This window comes from Glycine soja, chromosome 6 (assembly GCF_004193775.1).
Source record: "Glycine soja cultivar W05 chromosome 6, ASM419377v2, whole genome shotgun sequence".
NCBI lineage: Eukaryota > Viridiplantae > Streptophyta > Magnoliopsida > Fabales > Fabaceae > Glycine > Glycine soja.
The window spans coordinates 10222996-10242722 of NC_041007.1; the positions used below are offsets into that span (position 1 = coordinate 10222996).

Sequence of the window (19727 nt, forward strand, 5' to 3'; positions counted from 1 at the left end):
AGATTGATTTGATGATAAAGGAAAGAATAAAAAGTTATGAGTTTAAATCATCTTTGTTATGACTTATAAGATTGATTTATATCATATTTTTTTTAACTTATCAATGTGAAACGGATAATTTCTGCTAAACTTGTAACTCGAAAATCAAATGTGAAAACTGTTGAATTTCTATATTCCAATACAACAAAATTACAGTTTACAACACATTAATCAACAATCCTATGCTCCCACATGTTGGCTGAGAGTAGAGAAAGGGAGACAAATAATAGAGTCCTGTCTTTACATCACTTATACATTCCTACAAAAAAAACTAAGACCTACTTGGCTACTTCATCAAGGCCGAACACGACCTAGAACTAGAAAGCACACTTGCTATTGTACATGATTAATACAAAATTACAATCCAAATATAGGGTCATTTGCACCAAATATAGAAGAACCAAACTGTCTTGTATTCAAATCATTGCCATCCAAGGCAGGACCAAAACGATCCAGCCACTGTGTTGGACTTGCAGTTTCATTTTCCTCCACCCACTCAGAAGTCATGTCAATATCATCAAATTGAAGCAGATCAACTTCTGAAGACTTTGCACTCATCTGCCTAGCTAACTTGAGATTGTAGTTTATATAAACAAGGTCATTCAATGTTTCTCTATCAATCTTGTTCCGCTTCTCAGAGTGAATTTGCCGAATGGTACTCCACTGCCTGTGAAATGAGAAAGTGCTGCAAACTTGACTTAATATTCTAATGGCAACTCGTTGCAACCCCGGAGCAGAGTCACCATACTGCTCCCACCAAAGCCCTGCAACGAATAAGCACGCAATGAGTCTGCAGAATAACTAACCCTACTGTATAATGGCACCAGCAGATCTGCAAATAAAATAGTCGAAAAGAGCAAATAGTAAACAACAAAAATCACATTCTTATCAGAACATGCTCAAAATCCATTGTACAAGGTAAACAACAGACTGAAATAATCAGCATCTCTGCCACTGCTTCAGTAATACAATTGTTATGATGCCTGAGAATCAAAGCATGGTCCAGCATTTGCTAAAAATAGACATATCAGAAACATTTTGTTGTGATGTTTTTGTTCTGTTGTTCTCTAAACTAACCAAAAGCACAAAGCATAGTGACAGATGCATTTCAATTTGATGTGGTCCTCCCTACCAAGAAAAAAAAAAACACATAAATAACAATTAAACCAAATGAGGCAAGTTGTTCCCATGATTGACATCAGCTGAACCCAAGTTTCTCAGTGCAACTGAACTCATTTGCTAATTAGTTGTCCAGTGAATGAAACAAAAAAGAATCTTATTAACCAGAAATGAACTAAAAAAGGCCTTCATTTAGTTTCACATGAACTTCGTTTCAAATGCATTCCATTTATGATTTAATTTACTAGTCTTCCACGAGTCCCCTCACCAAAAAAATAAAAAACGAAACTACATTTTCCAAACTGGAACATCATTCATCCTAGAATTGGGCTCAGTAGCTTGATGCACATTTTACTCCCAAAATACAAGGTTTTCTTTGCCTAAAAATCAATGTTGAAGTCAGTCACTAATATTTACAAAAGTTAATGTTAGATTGAAAGATATAGCTTAAAATGAACTTCATCACAAAATTGGCTCTCTAAGAGAAAATTTATCAAGGAAAACTATTTAAAACTTACAAGGTGCAACTGTATTCCTTGCCTCCTTTGCTAGGCTACAGCCAAACATGCCATGTGCCTTCGTAAAAGTATAGATTTGATTGGTGATGTCACGCCTCATATCTGGTACAGGAAGCAATTTCTCCAGAACATTAAAGAAGTCTTCTTTTATAGAAGAAATAAATTTTATTTCAGGATTGTATTGGATACTGGGGTTCAAGAAGGCAGCAGCTGCATGTAGAGGTGAATGGAGTTGGTCTCTCCACTTTTTATCGACTATATCTAAGAATTTCTTACACTTATTCTCATCCATTATGTAGTATGTCCTGATTGATTCTTTGGCCCTGGTCATTAGCTCATATATGGAACCTACAGTTGGTTTCCCTTCTGATATTTCTCTCAATACTTTCAAAAAAGGCTCAGAGATGGCCACACACTCTTCCACTGTCCTCCAGAAATCACCATCTTCAGCAATTGTAATACAGGAAAGACTCTGTGGTTTATTTGCATAGGAGGTGTTTGAGGCATATTCATGGCTGTGGAACATATTCTTCAATCTTGTTCTCAATTTCAACATAGACTGTAAAGACAGGAAGGTGGATACAGACTTTGTGATTCCAGTCCTGATAAGTTCTTGGCCTCCAGTGTACTTCTTCGTAAGATCAAGCAATGAAGCATTATTGTATATTAACTTTGATATGGTTTGTGCTTGTAAAATACATCTACTAATCCAATCAACCTTGGAGAATTCCTCCAAGATTAGGTTTAAACATTGAGAGGCGCAAGGAGATACAAATATAGTTCCATAGCTCTGCACAATATGATTAGCAATAACGGTGTAGTTAACACTGCTGTCCATAATAATTTGTACTACATTTTCTGGGCCAAACTCTTGAATTACAGAATCAAAAAGATCAGCCAGCCACTTGGTGTTCTTGAAGTACGCAGAGGCATCCACAGATTTATGGAAAAAGGTCCTGGATGGAGATGAGACTAAGAAATTAATTATGGCCTTTGATTTATAATCTGTCCATGTGTCTGCTAGAATGGTGCAACCTGTGGTGGCCCACTCTTTCTCAACATCTTTTGTCTGTAATCCCACTTCTGATTTCATCCTTTCCAACCATATTGTTTTTAGGGTTTCTGCTGATGGACCAGTAAATCCAGGACCACACTTAGCAATGGCATCAATCATCAACTGATAGGATGAAGACCGTGCAACACTGAAGTCTAGCTTATTCTCAAAAAAGAATAGAGCAATACTCCTCTCTGCAATCTCTTGGTTATTTGTAGAGGAAGGGGTCATAGGATGGCCAGTAGGGAAAATCTTCATGACAGGGGATGCTGCATCCAAAGATACAAGAGCTTTACTTGCTGAAAGATTACTGGGAGACTTGACTTCTGCTATTTTTTGCTTCTTCGCACTAGAAGTTTCTTTGACCTCTTCCTTTGATGCTATTATACCCCTTACTCTATCTGTAACATCATCTCTGACCTTGCTACAAGGATTTACCCCTTTACTTGGGAATCGAGATAAATGATGCTTCAACCTACTTATGCCACCATTCAGAACTCTTTGGCAAAATTTACACCTTACCTTGTTTCCATCTAATTTCTCAGCATATTCCCAACAGACATCTTTTTCTCGAACCACTACCATAGTTCAAATAAAAAAAAAAAGTCAGCACATTATATGATAAGTTGTTCTTTGGTTCTATTAATTTATTACATTTGCATCAGAGTAACCAAGAGTAAGTTAACAAAATATTCAAATTAAAAATGAGGGATTGGCAAAATAAAAATTGATATCTAAGGCCCCCTAAAGAAAATGGCATTCATATGGTAAGAAAAATAATAATGTAGAAGCTGATGAAGTCATTAGGATTATAGGATATAAACAATAATTAGTTAATACTAGGTCTCGTGGTTTCAAATTGCGGTTGTAGTTGCAAATGTCACCGCAATTGCAGCCACCTATGAAGTACGGACACCCCAGCCCCTTGCCGTGTCCGGTGTCTGACACGACACCGACATTGACATGACACCGACGCCCGTGTCCGGGTTGAGTTTGATGTGTTTGACAGGTGTCCACGTGTCCGGTGTCTGTGCCAGTATCGGTGCTTCATAGGTAGCCACGGTGATCGTGGTTGTTGCAATGCTTATTATGGCCATTGCAGCGTGAATTTATTTTATGTTTGCACCAAATATATTTCATTGTGATTTGTGACTCATTTTAAACATTGTACATCTCTTGTTCTTCTCTTCTCCCTCCCAAATTCCACCTCTCCCTTGTTACTAGCTCATTATCATTTTACTATATATCTAACCCTCCTAAATCTACAAAATAAAGAGGGAGAATAAAGAACTAATTGTGTGAGGACTATGAAGCACATTGTGGCTTGTTGCAGCCGTTTCACCCACTGTGTTGTGGATTTTCCTGTGAGTATCAAAAAAGGTGCAACTGTGGTGTGATACTATCCTGCTATGTCCATTAATGATGCAATTAGCATCCGTTTTATTTTAAATATAGCGGAACATAAGCTTCAACTTACTTTAGGATGCAGTAACGTAGCCACCGGATAATATAAGTATATGAAAACCTACACGAAAAGATCAAACCAGAAAATAGAGTAAGAATCTCATCAGAAACACAACACACTAACATGAACCACATCATTCAAGCACAACAGTGATAATTCAATTATTATAGCAATGCACTTGAATAAAAACTTAAGTGGTTTAGTGAATTTTCTCAAGAGACAAAGAGTTCCATCACTTACTGTAACTCTTCCTTTGCTTGTAAAAGCATTAAGTGAAGTCAAAAACTCAAGAATCTTGGATGGAACCAGAAAGAGAAAACACATCAGATTCAAATAATCATTCATTTTATTCATTTTGAAACCACATAAATTGAATTAAATCTTCCTCACAATCACACAGTGAATTAAATCTATTTTGCGAAAACAGATTTCATTTCATAGATACAGAAAATCAATTGCATTTAAAACTAATTAAAAGACGAAACAAATAAAAAAGGGTAAGAATGAGATAGCGAGAAATTTGGAGCTTACGGGGAGTGAGAGATTGGTCAATCCCGACGGAGAGATAAACGGAGATCGCAGATTTGAATAACTTTTTCGATTTATCGCGATATTTTCGAACTAGGGTTTATGCTTCGGCGTAACTTCGTTCTTATCTTTTCTTCTTTCTCCTCTCACTAACTTTTTTTTTTATCTTCTCTTGTATTTTCTCGTTTTTCGATTTTTTTTATTTTATAGTATAACTTTTGGTTTGGTTGTTAGCATCTCTGTGTCTGTGTTGGGTTTCCTTTCGGCGATATCTCGCGCATATTTAACCACTGGTATATAACCAGGTGGGATTCGGTAAGCAGAAGATTTATGTATGATTATGAAGCGACAAATCATTATTACATCAGACCAGAGGATTTACCTCGTATGAAGTGAGTTAATGTGAAGTACAGTAAAAAAAAAGAAGAAGTTATTTTTCAAAAAATTGTTTTTCTTAACTAATATTCTTAAAATACTTGTTAGCATTTTCTAATTAAATATATAATTAGAACACACCCATTTGCTTTTTAATTGAATTATGTTAGCAAATTATATTATTAGAAGTGAAAATAGTTAAACTAAACCTTATCTTGTTAAAAATACATGACATAATATTTTCCTATTAATTTTTTTTTAAAGGTTTAGCTTGACCTATCTAAAAATTTAGTATGACCAACAAGTTTATTAATAAAAAATTATTTTTGATAATTTAATATTAAGATAAATGTGAAAAATATGTATGTTAAATTTTACTGGAATTAAATCTAACTTGTTTATATGATATAAGTATATTTTTTAAGTTTAATATAATATTTACGATGATAAGTTATAATATATATTCTTGCAATAAGACTTATAAATTAGATATAAATTTATTTTTCAATAAACTAAATTATAAAATTTAACTTGATTTATGTAGATCAATATACTTAACATTTAAAAAGATAAATAAATGTAACATTTAGTGAATTATAACAAATTTAATATAATGATAAATACTAACAATAAATATTTATTTGTAAAGTCTATAAATATTTCGTATTAATAGGATGATAATTTTTTTTTTTTAAATAAGTTAGCATGTTAGTACCAGGTCTATAAGACTTTCTAAATAACTTGGATCTTGATTTTTTTTTTAACTAAATAGGTTTCGATAAAAGCTTTAAATTAATTTATTTACTAAAAAATATGGTATGACCTAACCTATTTTTACGTATAAGTTGAAAATCATATCTTTTAGAAAGCCTAATATCACAGAGCTTCTGCATATTGGCTTATACATAAGTTAATTTTTAACTTATGAGGAAGTTAATTTTATTTTCTTATAAATGCTTTTGAACAAATTTATCAAAACGTGCCCAAAACAATAAAAGACGTGTCAAATTGCCTATCTTAGTAGGGGTTATAAGATTGATTTGATTATGAAAGTGAAAAGGATAAGATATGTCATGAGTTGGAATCATCCAAAAAAATTACAATTAATAAACTAACACTCGTGGATAAAAAAGAATATAGATATCATAAGTTATACAGCTTGGAAACCTTGCACCATTTTGTGGACTAGTGATATTGTTTGTTGTTGGGCTAGTTTATTTTTTGCCCTGTTCAGCATCTTGTTGGACTTTTTGTTTTCCGCCCGTACCTTTATTGCAACCAAAAAAGAGAGGTCGCAACTTCTTGTAAGTTGCAACTCTATAAATTTCCAATAGAATTACGTTTCGGATTATTTTTTTAGAATGGAAAGAAGGTGACATTTGAGATTTATAAGATGCAGCAAGAAACGCCCTTAAAAAAAGAGAAAATTAAATAAAACCTCTCTTATTTAGAGTTCAATGGTGGTATATACAAATTCTCAAAGGAAAGATTCGAAGGGCTTGATATGATTACATTTTAATCGTTAATTAACAAAGTCTTACACAAATCTCTCAATAAATTTCCTTTCAAAACCTTTAGTCAAGTCATGATCTATTTGCTCATTTGATTCCCGGTGTTTTATTATGCGAGCATACATGCATATATAAATTATACTGCCTTTTTTTGTTTAATTATAATTATAATAAGGAGGGCAGCATTTGTCATGGCCCCAATTAAGCACCACCCACGAGTCACCAATTATATTATAATTACAATAAATGCATGCAAATTATTTGACTTGTAAGGAGGCCATCCCACTATCGATTAATACAATTACCTACAGCATCTCCTACCCACCCTTCTTTTTTATTATTGTTATTATTAAAATATTACATAGTTATAATTTTTGTTGGTTAACACACACAGATATATAGATTTAGAAATAAATATATTTTAAAACAAATTGTATTTTATAAGGATTAATTTTTTTTAAACTTCTATTAATAATAAAAATTTTCAAAATATTGTTAATTGTATTTTATAAATCATACATAGATTTAGAAATAAATATATTTTAATATAATATAATCAAAAGGAAATTTTGGGAATTGATAACATTAATTATTTTGCTAACAATAAAACAACACATTGCTTAAAAAGTTACCAATACGTTCAAGTGGAACTGAATCTATTAATTAATTGCGTCCCAATTTTTTTTGTCAATAATTAGGTCTCAAATTGAGTTTTGTAATTTGAAAAATAATATAATTAAGAGAGGAGACTCTTTAAAAGTAGTCAACTAGGTTTCTTAATGAATACAAGTCATCCGCGATAAATATTTCACACTGCTAACAAAAAGAATTGATTAAAGAGTATTTAATATATCCTATTAAATAATGCATTCAATTACTTTGGCTCACCCTTCGATTTGTGTATTTGTTTGAAACATTTTTTTCCTATTTGTTATTTTAAAATAACAATAATTACTAGTATATTTTTAATTATGTCATATACTTATCAAGAAATAAAGATAAAACAATGCTGTAAAAAATATTTTTATAATAATAAAAAATAGAAATAAAAAATATATTAAGAAAACATAAATTATTTTTTTTATAAATAAGAATATTGATTAAATTATATATTTATATGTTTTAATTTTAAATGATAAATGAAAAGAAATAATGAGTAAAAAATATTTATAATTCTTCTTATAATATTTTTTTATTAGTTCTCTTACTAAATAAAACATTACTTTTACATATTAATTAAATTTAATATCTCCTTCAATATTTTTTTAAAAGTACTGGAATGGATAAACATAAAAATATTACCAAAAAACAAAGCATTACTTAAGAAACAAATATTAAATATATTTTCTGTTTTCGGTAAAATAACTGATTTCGTTTTCAATAAATACTTTATAGTTTATATAGTATTTTAGCACTTGCCTTGAAGAGTTTTTTTTGTTACTTCAATTTATTTCATATCATTACAATTTAGTAACAAAATCAATTATAAATGAAATTTATTTAAAATGTTTCTTTACTTATATATAGTATACAGCCATGAGGATTTAATTAGCATAAATGTCAAATAAATATAAATATTTCATTCAAAGGTAAATACAGCCATGATAATTCTTTGACTAATATTTTTTTTTTATTTTTGGTCGGTTAGAATCTAATGACCCTCCATCATATACTACTATTTTAGAGTGTGGTTGGGAGAAATTTTTATGACCTCTCTCGTATTGTAGAAAAATCTTAATCTTAAGATTCTTTAAGTATATAGATTTTAACGACAAAAGGGAGAAAAGGTGAGTGGTAGAAAGGAACAGTGAAGATCCCTTCCCCAACAAAAATGTAAGAATTTTTCAAAAATCTGTGAGAACATTTTTTTTATGATTGCCTTTGCAATTTGCATTCTTTCCAACAAACAAACCTATAATTGATTCAAGCAATATCCGTACGTAAAATGCGTTAAACCAGCAGGGATTCCTTTTATTTTAGCCTATAGGAAGGTTATACGTGTAAGTTAGTGACTGAATTATATATAACAATGCTTGCTTAAAAAAAAATTATATAACAATGCATATATAAGTGTGCATAAAAAAATTAAAAATAATACATATATAAGACTGCATAATTGTTTCATTACACCAATAGTTGATTTAAATGATAATGAGTTGGGTCTAAAATTTTGTGGATAGAAAAATGGCATCTAAGAGATGAAATCTTGGTCAACCAAACACTTTTTTCATAACTCTAAAATGCACTCTCCTAATTGTACGGCATAAAATAATACTAACTTATCAGTTATCAGGCTTCTAAATGATTACCGAATGAGTTTCTCAGACTTCAATTGCATGTGGCACTGCTGTTCTAGCAAGCAAATACAGCTCATCTTCCATCACTACCAATACACCATCATTGCAACGACCACAGTTTAGATTTCCTTCCTCTAACTGCTTCTGAAACAAGATGGACATGTGTCTGATATGGTCCTGGACCTACTGCAGCATGCTTTTCTAGCTAACCCCTCCAAATTCATCACTCTTTCTTTGTTCTTGAAGATTCGTACAATGCTCTCTGTCTGTGGATCTTTAACTAGTTTGCTCAATTTTGGGATCAAGAAGTGAGTTGTAAGTATTCCATTTTTTTTTCTCTTTATGCTAAGTGTCAACTGGCAAGTGCTCTGCCTTTTAGCTTTTTATCTGTGTTCACTTGGATTAGTTCCAAAATGCAAGGAAAGAATAAACCCCAAAATTTTAATTTTTTTAATGCTTTTCTTCTGTATACACTATACACTATACAGATAAAAAATATTTCAGCTATTCATGTTTCTGGTTGGTTCCATATAATGGTGTATTTGTCTGCTGTCAAAAGTCTTGGTCATCAGCAGTTTATTATTGGCTGCCTATTAAACTGACTTTTAGCTTTCAAGTTTAGGTTTGCATCGTTTTTGTTCTAGTCATTAAGGAAAACCAATCGAGTAGGCGAATGAAAAAAATGTTAATAGGGTTAATGTCCATGTCAAACACGATTACACGAGCTGCATATTTTGACTCAACAGACACTTAGCATAATCTTAGTAAAATGCACACGGTACATACAAACAAGCCACATACACAATTGTCTTTGGTTCAAGTTTGCGTATATAAGGAAAACACTCCTGTAGTCCTGTTTATTAATTGTCTAATTGATCCTTCGTTATTTCAACACTTTGGTTTCTTGTAAAGGTGACCAATATCTTTAGTGGAGGCACTACTTTACGTCCAAGTTGTGGTGAACTGTTGATATTCTCTGTTAGAGCCGAAAATGGACAAGAAGCTGCCCCTCTTGTTCATTTTTTCAGCTGCCTTGGTGATGGAAGCAGTGTTGTTGGTTAGTGTTGGAGCTGAACCAGTGGAAGATAAACAAGCTTTGCTTGATTTCCTTGACAACATGAGTCACTCTCCTCATGTCAACTGGGATGAGAACTCTTCTGTTTGCCAAAGCTGGAGAGGAGTGATTTGCAACTCCGACAAGTCCCGAGTCATAGAACTTCGATTGCCTGGAGCTGGGTTGAGTGGTCCAATCCCTCCCAACACTCTGAGTCGCCTCTCGGCACTCGAGGTTGTTAGTCTTAGATCAAATGGTATAAGTGGCCCTTTCCCTCATGGTTTCTCTGAGCTGAAAAACTTGACCAGCCTCTTTCTCCAATCCAACAACATTTCTGGACAATTACCATTGGATTTTTCGGTTTGGAATAACCTTAGTGTTGTCAATTTGTCAAACAATTCCTTCAATGAGAACATCCCCTTTTCAATTTCAAAACTGACTCATCTCACCTCATTAGTCCTTGCCAACAACTCCCTTTCGGGTCAGATTCCTGATCTCGATATTCCAAGCCTGCGGGAGCTGAATTTGGCCAACAATAACCTTAGTGGGGCTGTGCCTAAATCCCTTCTTAGATTTCCTAGTTCGGCCTTTGCCGGTAACAATCTTACATCAGCAGATGCTCTCCCTCCAGCTTTTCCTATGGAGCCACCGGCTGCCTATCCAGCAAAGAAATCGAAAAGACTCGGTGAACCTGCACTGTTGGGTATCATCATTGGTGCTTGTGTGTTGGGATTTGTGGTGATTGCAGGTTTCATGATTTTGTGCTGCTATCAGAATGCTGGTGTAAATGCGCAAGCAGTAAAATCAAAGAAAAAACAAGCCACTCTGAAAACAGAATCTTCTGGAAGTCAAGACAAAAACAACAAAATTGTCTTCTTTGAGGGTTGCAATCTTGCATTTGATCTAGAGGATTTGTTGAGAGCTTCTGCTGAAATTCTTGCAAAGGGTACCTTTGGCATGACATATAAGGCTGCTCTAGAGGATGCAACCACTGTGGCGGTGAAGAGGTTGAAGGAGGTCACAGTTGGAAAACGAGATTTTGAACAGCTGATGGAGGTGGTGGGGAAAATTAAGCACGAAAATGTGGATGCAGTGAGGGCATATTATTATTCAAAGGAGGAGAAACTCATAGTATATGATTACTATCAACAAGGCAGTGTTTCTGCAATGTTACATGGTATGTTGAACCTTTTCTCTTATCTAATTAAATTATCTTCAGCTTCTCTCATTTTTCACAACAGGGTTACAAACTGGAAATGTGGTTTTCTGCAATCATATAATAGGAATTGTTTTATTCAGCATGCCCAGGTCTAAACCACTTGGTATATAATGCAACTTACAACTAACTGTTTTGTCCTCCTATGTAGTGTCTCTGTCTCACATGTCAACCTAACCTAGCAGTAGAAGAATTCGGACCTAGTAGTATGTCATTAGGGATGTTTTAAATTAAAGTTTGTCACTGACTGTGCATTAACTTAATGAATCATGAATACTACTAAGTCCTTGTTTGGATAAGCTTCTCCATAAGTATTTATGGGAGAAGAAAATAAGAATGTAAAATGCATTAAACTTCTTGACAAGTTAAAATCAACTTATACACTTAACTTTTGTAGAAGCTCTATTCATTTTACCTTCTTATTTTCCACTTATAAGAAGTTTGTCCAAACAGTGCATAAGTCAGGGAAGCAATTCAGTCTGCCACTGTGTTGATTTTGGCTAATATTCATTTGTTTTCCTAATGTATCTTCCTTATAAGTTATGCTAACAAATTAATTGGATTCAATTATGAGGCTTTCTTCACATATATAATTTTCTGGAAATGGCTAATGTGAGCATGTTGTCGCATTATGCAGGCAAAGGAGGGGAATGCAGAAGTTCTTTAGACTGGGATAGCCGCTTGAGAATTGCAATTGGTGCAGTCAGAGGCATTGCTCACATCCACGCTCAACATGGAGGGAAACTCGTTCATGGAAACATAAAAGCCTCAAACATCTTCCTCAACTCACAAGGATATGGATGCATATCTGATATTGGCTTGGCAACATTGATGAGTCCAATACCCATGCCAGCAATGAGAGCAACTGGATACCGTGCACCGGAAGTAACAGACACGCGCAAAGCAACTCATGCATCGGATGTGTACAGCTTTGGGGTGCTGCTACTTGAGCTTCTGACTGGGAAATCCCCCATAAACAGCACAGAAGGTGAGCAGGTTGTCCACTTGGTTAGATGGGTGAATTCTGTGGTTAGAGAGGAGTGGACTGCAGAAGTGTTTGATGTAGAATTGTTGAGGTATCCAAACATAGAGGAAGAAATGGTGGTGATGCTACAAATAGGGATGGCTTGTGCTGCAAGAATACCGGATCAGAGACCAAAGATGCCTGACTTGGTGAGAATGATAGAGGAGATTCGTCGAGTAAATACGCCAAATCCACCATCCACTGAGTCTAGATCAGAAGTTTCTACACCAACCCCTCGTGCAGTTGACATTCCTTCTACCTCTGTTCAACAATGAGATTCTTTTGTTCTGCTCAATAGTTGTTAAGATGTAATCAATTCAATCATATTCATAACAGGAGAAATGAAACCAATCTAATGGACTTATGGTCCTTGGAAGTTAGTAAAAACAAATTGGTGCTGAGTAGTTAAGCTACCAGATTTAGCTGATTGCGTATCAAATTGGGTCCCTTTGCAAGTGATTATTGTATTGCTATTCATTCTTTCTCAAACATTGAAAAATATAAATACATTTTATATATACATTAGTCGGAGACTCGGAGTATAGACACTTAGACACATGATAGTCTAAAACTACCTTGACTAGTGTTGTCATGAACTGCACATAGGACACCTAATACGTTCAGTAATTCCCTCAGACCACTTTGATCGATTAAAACTAGTCATTCTGTCAATGAAAGATTTGTCCACTAGTCAATATTTTTTTTTTAAAAAAAAAAACATCTCATACTTCCTATTTTTTTTCTTCTTTATATTTGGAGTTCTTAATCATGAATTGTTTTTATGAATTTATCTGGTAGAACTTATTACACCTTAACACGAAGCTAAAATTTCACCAATTTGTAATTTCTGATAAATCAAAACTAAACCGTAAATTTAATATTTTTAATAAGTGGTTCGAAAAATCAATATCTGCCATTCTGTCTAAATTGCTAAAAGGGATAAGAAAAATAACATTGCAGCCAACTGCCAGATTTGTTTTATTTTAACGCTCACAGATCGGTATAAACTTCCATAATAACAAACACAGGGAAAATTTATTAATTCCTCTATATTTGGGGAAAGGGATGCAGACTTTTGGGGGCTGCAGTAGCCCGTTTGGTTAATTTTTTTGCCACCGGGACAAAAATTAGGACATAGGAGACAACTAACATCTGATTGTATGTTGCAAGAATTCTTACCCATGTCAAACAGCAGCTACATAATTTTGCCTTAAACGAACGTAGTTTCAACTGATAGTTGCTAATTATAAATATATCTTGGGGTTAAATTATATAAGAATTTGTAATTTTTCTCTTATAATTCTTTCTTTTTGAGCAAATAATTGTTAGATTAACATCATTTAAATTTTTGCGTTAAAAATATTAAAATTGATGAATTTATGATGATTAATGAGTAAAATAAAACCCCAAAAAAGCAAGATAATCATGGAAAGCAACGACAATTAAGAAAAATATGCTAATTAAGGAAAACAAGTTAATGTAGTACAGTAAAAGCGAGCTTAGCACGAGAAATCCGCTTAACTAAGCTAATCTACACCTATAAAAAAAGGAGAGAAGAAGAAAAAAAAACACAAAAATTCAAAGAGAATAGTTGGAAGTCATTGGGAGTCATTCCTTCCATCCATTCCCTTTCTTGTCTTATTTTTCTTTACTAAATATTTTCCTTTTGCAATTGTAAAACTTTCATGACAATCAGAGACTAAACTTCTTTTGTTGTAAACTTGTCAATCAACTACTCTTTATGTAATTTCTCTTCCTATATATTTAATATTACATTTGCATTATTTTTTCTTGTACTTAATATTATTGTTTATGACTTAATCACTCATTTGCATGGTAAGTTTTAAGGATAGCGTTGGGAAACATTATTGTCTAATAGAATTGAGAGAGAGTATTTAAATAAAGTTATTACTAGGGAAAGGGATTTGGAAGAGAAAATAGACTTTTTCATGCGGGAGACCAAAGTTAAAGTATACTAGTAAATATAGGTGTAAATTTGAATAATTATAAATAGAGAAAAATTATTAACATTACATCAAAGGGTAGCTCTGGTAGGTTAAGTTTCCAATATTCTCATCTTTTAAATTTAACTTCTATAATAATTGTTTTTTCCTTACTTTTCTGTTTTTAATTAATTAATTAATTTAAATTCATGTTTAATTTTTCGTTGTTTGATTTAATTCTATGTCAATTTAAATTACTGTTTTAACTTTCATATTTGACACTCAAACTTTCGTTTTAACTTTACTACTTAAAACGAATTGTTGCACTTATCAATCCATCAATATCAACTCAATACAAAAGGAGTCTAAAAGCATATTTGCATTACCCTCTGAAAGCTTCAAAAAGTATGTTTAGAGTAATGTAGTAAAAGATACAAAGAATATTCTTCTCCAAAAATACATTCAGCATATGCATAACAGTAATCCAAACATGCTATAAAAGATTAACCTTGTGTTTGGATCAGGAATTTCAAAATTCCAGGGAATTTGAAATGCTTAGAATTTGAATTGCTTTGATTTTAATTTCCTTCATTTTTTTAATGCTTTGTTTGGATAAATCCATTCAAACTTTTTTCATTTTAAATTCTTTATTTGGATAGGGCAATTCAATTTCCTCCATATTCAAAATTTCAATTTTATATTTTAAATAGATGAAATTTTAATATTAAACATTATAGAAAATAAACACAATCTAATTTTAAAATATTAATTAAAAAATATTTTTCAATTTTTAATAATATATAAATACAAAATATTGATAATTTTAACTAGGATTGTTTTGTCTCACTACAATCAATGATGTTTTTAAACCGACATCAACCAAGACTATTTTTCGATCGACATCAAATAGAGGTTTTTTTTGTCAAAGTATGCTGGGAATATTTGTCAGCTGACATCAGCCGGGACTATTTTTTGACTAACATTGGTTGAGTCTATTTTTCAATTGATGTTGGCTAGGTTTTTTTACCAACGTCGGCTAGGGTTTGTTTGACTGACATTGATTAGGGTCTTTTCAAACGACATTGACCAAGACTATTTTTAGCCAACATCGGTCTAAAAAATCCTAGCAGGTGTTGACAAGAAAATCTATCCAATATCGGTTAACAAATAACTTGATCGATGCCAACCCGATGTCGGCTGAAAAACATCATTGGTCAACGTTGGCTGAAAAATTCCTAATCGAAGTTGGCTAAAAAATAGCCCTGACCAATGTTAGACAAAAACCCTACCCAACATTGGCTATAAAATAACCTTGGCTGATATTGGCTAAAAAATAGCCCTAACCGATGTCGATCGAAATAACTCTACTGGATGTTGACTGTAAGAACCTAGTTGATGTCGACTAAAAATAATCATGTCCAATATCGATCAAAAATACCTAACTGGTGTTAGCAGAAAAAACCCTAACCAACATCAACCAAAAAACCTAGCTAATGTGGTTAAGAAATAGCTCTAACTAATGTCAGCCAGAAAACCCAACAAAAAAATCCTAACTGACGTCGGCTAAGAAAATCTAGTTGACATCAGCCAAAACAACCTAGCTAACATCGGCTAAAAAATAACCCTAGCCGATATTGGCTAAAAAGTAACTTTGGCTGATGTTCGCTGGAAAAATCTAACTGACGTCGACTAAAAAACCCTAGCAGGTGCCTACTCAAAAGTTAGTCATGATCGATGTTAATAGAAAAAATCTAACTAACGTCGACAAAAGAAATCATTGGTCAACATCAATTGAAAAAACCTAGATGACAACGGACAAAAAAATCCTTGGTTGACGTTAGCAAAAATTTCCCATGATTGACGTCAGTGAGAAAATAACCCTAACTAACATCATCTAAAAAAAATCTTAGTCGATATCACCAAAAAGTAACTTTGGTTGACATCATACAAAAAAATTCTGATCGAAAAAATCTCGATCAACATCAGTAAAAAACAACTTATGTTGATGTCGGTCGTAAAAACTTTGGTCACCCGTAATTGTGAGTGTTAAGCGAGAAAGAGTCGCAAGCCAGAACGTGAGTTAGAGTAAGAATCTCTGAAAATAGAATTTCAAATTCTATATTTTTTTAGAGAATTTGAAATCTCACTGTTTTAGTCAATCAAAATTATTCATAAAAATATCAATAATTAAATCTCCTTTCAAATACTTTATTCAAACAAGCTATTTTATCATGAATCCTTTTAAATTCCTTGAAAAAATGAATTCTCTTGCTAAATTGCTCCATCCAAACACACTGTAAAGCATACGATGGTAATTTCACCAGGGCAGTTTGTGTAAACATTTGAAAGGAAGAAATCAGAAATATACTAGCATACTTAAAACCTGCACGTTTTCTTTTTTCAGCCTTCATACAATTTTACCAATTTTTTCATGTGCCTCTGCCACAAAAAGTTTATCGTTATAGAACTGAAATAGAGGGAATTTTTATTAGTATAATAAAATATGTGCTAGCATCATATGTATCACAAATTCCAAACCAACAGAACCACCTATTTGTTGAAGGAGGAAATGCAAAGCATTTTCAACGATTTGCAATGTAATTGATAGCTTTGTTCCGTCTGTAAAGACTTAGCACACGTAATTTCACCATTTGCGTTCACAACTTCAATGATATCATTCCAGTTAGCAACAACTCAGATCAGATGAGGCAAATTGAGACTCAGCCTTTATATTGGGGTGCTGAAGCAAGTTAAAGTATATTAAACATCAACATGGTTGGTGATACCATCATAAAAATAAGGTCCACACAAAACGGAGATGGGGAAGGTATTGAATGTAAATGGACTTTGGGGGAAGTCGTGAAGTTTAGCAACGAACGCCTAAAGAGTAAAAGACTAAAGACAGGAAACAAACTACATATGATATCGTGTTAGCTAAAAAAGTTTGATTTAATTCCATTTCATACATCCAGCTGAATCTGGTTTCAGTGACAACTTAAATCACGTATATATTTCTGTTCTTCTAAAATTTCTAATAAAAGAATAATAGCATAATTAACCTTTGGAAAGGAAACACTATACCAAAAGAAACTTTCCTACACAATCGCTTAACAATCACTTCCTGTACGTACCTCCTACCAAGTTTACAGATGTTATCACGAAAATGTAAAAGAAGTTCACTTCCTCAAAATTCTTGTTTTGACACCCCCTGAAATAAATTAAAATAGAAAATAAGAGAAGATTCAGAAATATACAGCAAAAAGTAGTACCAAGCAGAGAAATAAGAAAGCATGGAATGGCAACAGATGATAATTCCCCTTCCAAGCACCTACTGCATCTTCAAAAAAACTAAAGGAAAAAAATTTAAGCCACATACCTTCAACTTCCTCAAATTCAATTTCCTTAACCAAGTCAGATGCTGCATTATACTCAAACCTACAAAGGAATTGCAAAACATGTATTTAGTGATAGATTTAAAGTCGAGGAAGTTTCACGGTAACTGTTAAAACAATACGAATCAGCAAAATTGTTATGAAGACCGCAGAAAACACTAATCAAAGTTGTATAAACAATTTTAAACTTGGGGTCAGAAAATGTTACAAAAAGGCATAAGTCATTACAATTCTAACTATATAATAATTCCTTGAGTCAAGGGATTAGGGAATGCAGTGGTGTTGCATACATCTGCCATGCAGGTATATAGTGTGTGTATACCCAGGTGTCATTTTCATGCACATCAGGACCTACCTTGCAAGTATTAGAACTTCAGAAATGGTTTAATGAGGAGCATGCTTTATTTTATAGGAGTCAAAGAATATCTTTTAAATGGTATAACAAACTACTTAGAATTCCCATTAGCAATGCACCATAATTCTCATACATAATCAATAATTTTATACAGCTACAAGAGTCATACCAGATATAATCCTACATACCGGAGATAGACAAAGACGAAATACCAGCACAACAAAGGTTAACATTTCCCTTTAATTTCAAAATGAAGGATTGCCAAAAAAATTTAATTGTTTGTGAGCAATGTATATACAAAATTATAGACACATTTTGTAGAAATCCTCAGGGAAACACTACTTTAATCCAGACCAGAAAGGCATCGCTATTTTATTTTACTTTTGCTCCACAGTCTGAGCATTTTTGTGTTGAAACTTGGAAGTGGAAATGCACGACCTAAACATGCCCTGTGGCTAGATCATGTAAGCAATCACATACAAATAATGATAAGGGGTGAAGAAATGTAAGAGCAATAGTTGTAAATTCCAATTACCTATTGGAAGAAACCACGTCGAGTTCATAAGCTTCAACAAAAGCAGTGATGATTTCATTTTTCCTAGCGCTAGCTATAAGTAAATCATACTCTGTCGGAATTATAACTGCAAGAAAGTTATCACTTAGTTCACTGAGATAAATCTTCTCAACCGCTGCGAGGGCTATCCTCCGCTTAAGCGAATCAGTCTCAGGGTCAACAATGTAAATCGCAAAATCCGTAATCAACAAAATGCGGCATTTCATCTTCCCTGAACCCGTGAACTTCAAAACTTTATCCGCAAATAGAACAATCTGGTCCCCTGAAAACAAAAAACATTTAAGAATTTCACGAATCGCCGCTCTATGGGCTCGCTTTCTTCATTAATCAATTATAATAATATATATACATTTAAGAAAAAAGATCATTCAGAATTGTAATGCATTATTGAATTGCAACCACATTCTTAAATTAAATGATGAAAGACACGAAATTAAAATTAAGAGAAAGTCATATATATTAACCTTGCTTGTTCAAAAGCTTCATCAAGAAGGGGTGAGAAGGGACGTTGATGTGGTCCCGTTTACGGAGCTTGTCCGGTTCAACCGGAGAGGAATCACCGTCTGGTACGTCGTCGTTTTTGGCATCGTCGATTTGGACCCGCCTCGACATTCTCAACCGTGTTTGCCAAAAAAGAAAGGCTGAGAAGATGGGATGTGGTTACGAGTTGAGATCAATGAGCCAACTCGCCCGCGTTCAACCGTGTGTTGGTCTTGGTCTAGTGAAGTGGACCCCACCCAGCTGGCTCTAGCTCATTACTTCTAGTGCTCTCACTTATGTGGATTTTTTTTTAATTACCTGTATACTTTTATACAAAATAATTAAAATAAATTTTTAATAAAAAAGTAAGAACACACATCTCCTTGTAAGAAAAATTTACCAAGTCTTCTATCTGTGACCGCCACCTTCCGCTAAAAAAATAAAATTAAAAAATTTTCATAATAATCATTCGTGCAGATAAAATTAATAAAATTATGCATTTATTAGTAAAATTGTCCGTAAAAGCATTGAGCAAAGTAAAAATTGTAAATACTAATACCAATTTCTACTTCCTATCAAAATCCACTGATTTGTAATAGTTGAATTGAAATAAAAGTTTCTAGGCTAGAATAACAATCAACACAGGGATAAGGTAGAAAATTAAGAACACATGCTTCATATTTATTTATATGGAAAAGAAAAAAAAAGTAGAAAACGATGCATGTATAAATTGTATTAATTTTTTATTCGTATAAATTAAATACAATATCAATTTAATATTAA

At 33.0% G+C, this 19727-nt stretch overlaps 3 protein-coding genes across 6 annotated transcripts; 1 reads left to right on the forward strand and 2 right to left on the reverse strand.

Annotated features, from left to right (window-relative positions):
• Positions 1-146: 146 nt before the first annotated feature.
• LOC114415511 lies at positions 147-4991 on the reverse strand. Of its 3 annotated transcripts, none has more exons than XM_028380231.1 (4): positions 4727-4986; positions 4208-4255; positions 1677-3308; positions 147-803 (listed from the first exon to the last, which is right to left on the reverse strand). In XM_028380231.1, coding segments are annotated over exons 2-4 (2040 nt in total). In that variant the 5' UTR covers positions 4209-4255; positions 4727-4986; the 3' UTR covers positions 147-396. The 3 variants fall into 3 exon arrangements, with proteins under 3 accessions (XP_028236032.1, XP_028236033.1, XP_028236034.1); XM_028380232.1 differs by lacking the exon at positions 4727-4986 and adding an exon at positions 4436-4644; XM_028380233.1 differs by having other exon boundaries at positions 587-871; positions 4727-4991.
• A 3915-nt stretch (positions 4992-8906) lies between these two features.
• Positions 8907-12726, forward strand: LOC114415512 (probable inactive receptor kinase At4g23740). Its single transcript, XM_028380234.1, has 3 exons — positions 8907-9221; positions 9819-11137; positions 11814-12726. Exons 2-3 carry the CDS (start codon positions 9898-9900, stop codon positions 12473-12475), a joined length of 1902 nt encoding a protein of 633 aa, XP_028236035.1. The 5' UTR covers positions 8907-9221; positions 9819-9897; the 3' UTR covers positions 12476-12726.
• Positions 12727-16516: 3790 nt separating this feature from the next.
• LOC114415513 lies at positions 16517-19193 on the reverse strand. 2 transcript variants are annotated; one of them, XM_028380236.1, is made up of 5 exons: positions 18929-19193; positions 18426-18726; positions 17520-17578; positions 17275-17351; positions 16517-16883 (listed from the first exon to the last, which is right to left on the reverse strand). In XM_028380236.1, exons 1-4 carry the CDS (start codon positions 19074-19076, stop codon positions 17320-17322), a joined length of 540 nt encoding a protein of 179 aa, XP_028236037.1. In that variant the 5' UTR covers positions 19077-19193; the 3' UTR covers positions 16517-16883; positions 17275-17319. The 2 variants fall into 2 exon arrangements, with proteins under 2 accessions (XP_028236037.1, XP_028236036.1); XM_028380235.1 differs by lacking the exon at positions 16517-16883 and having other exon boundaries at positions 17049-17351.
• Between the last annotated feature and the right edge of the window lie 534 nt (positions 19194-19727).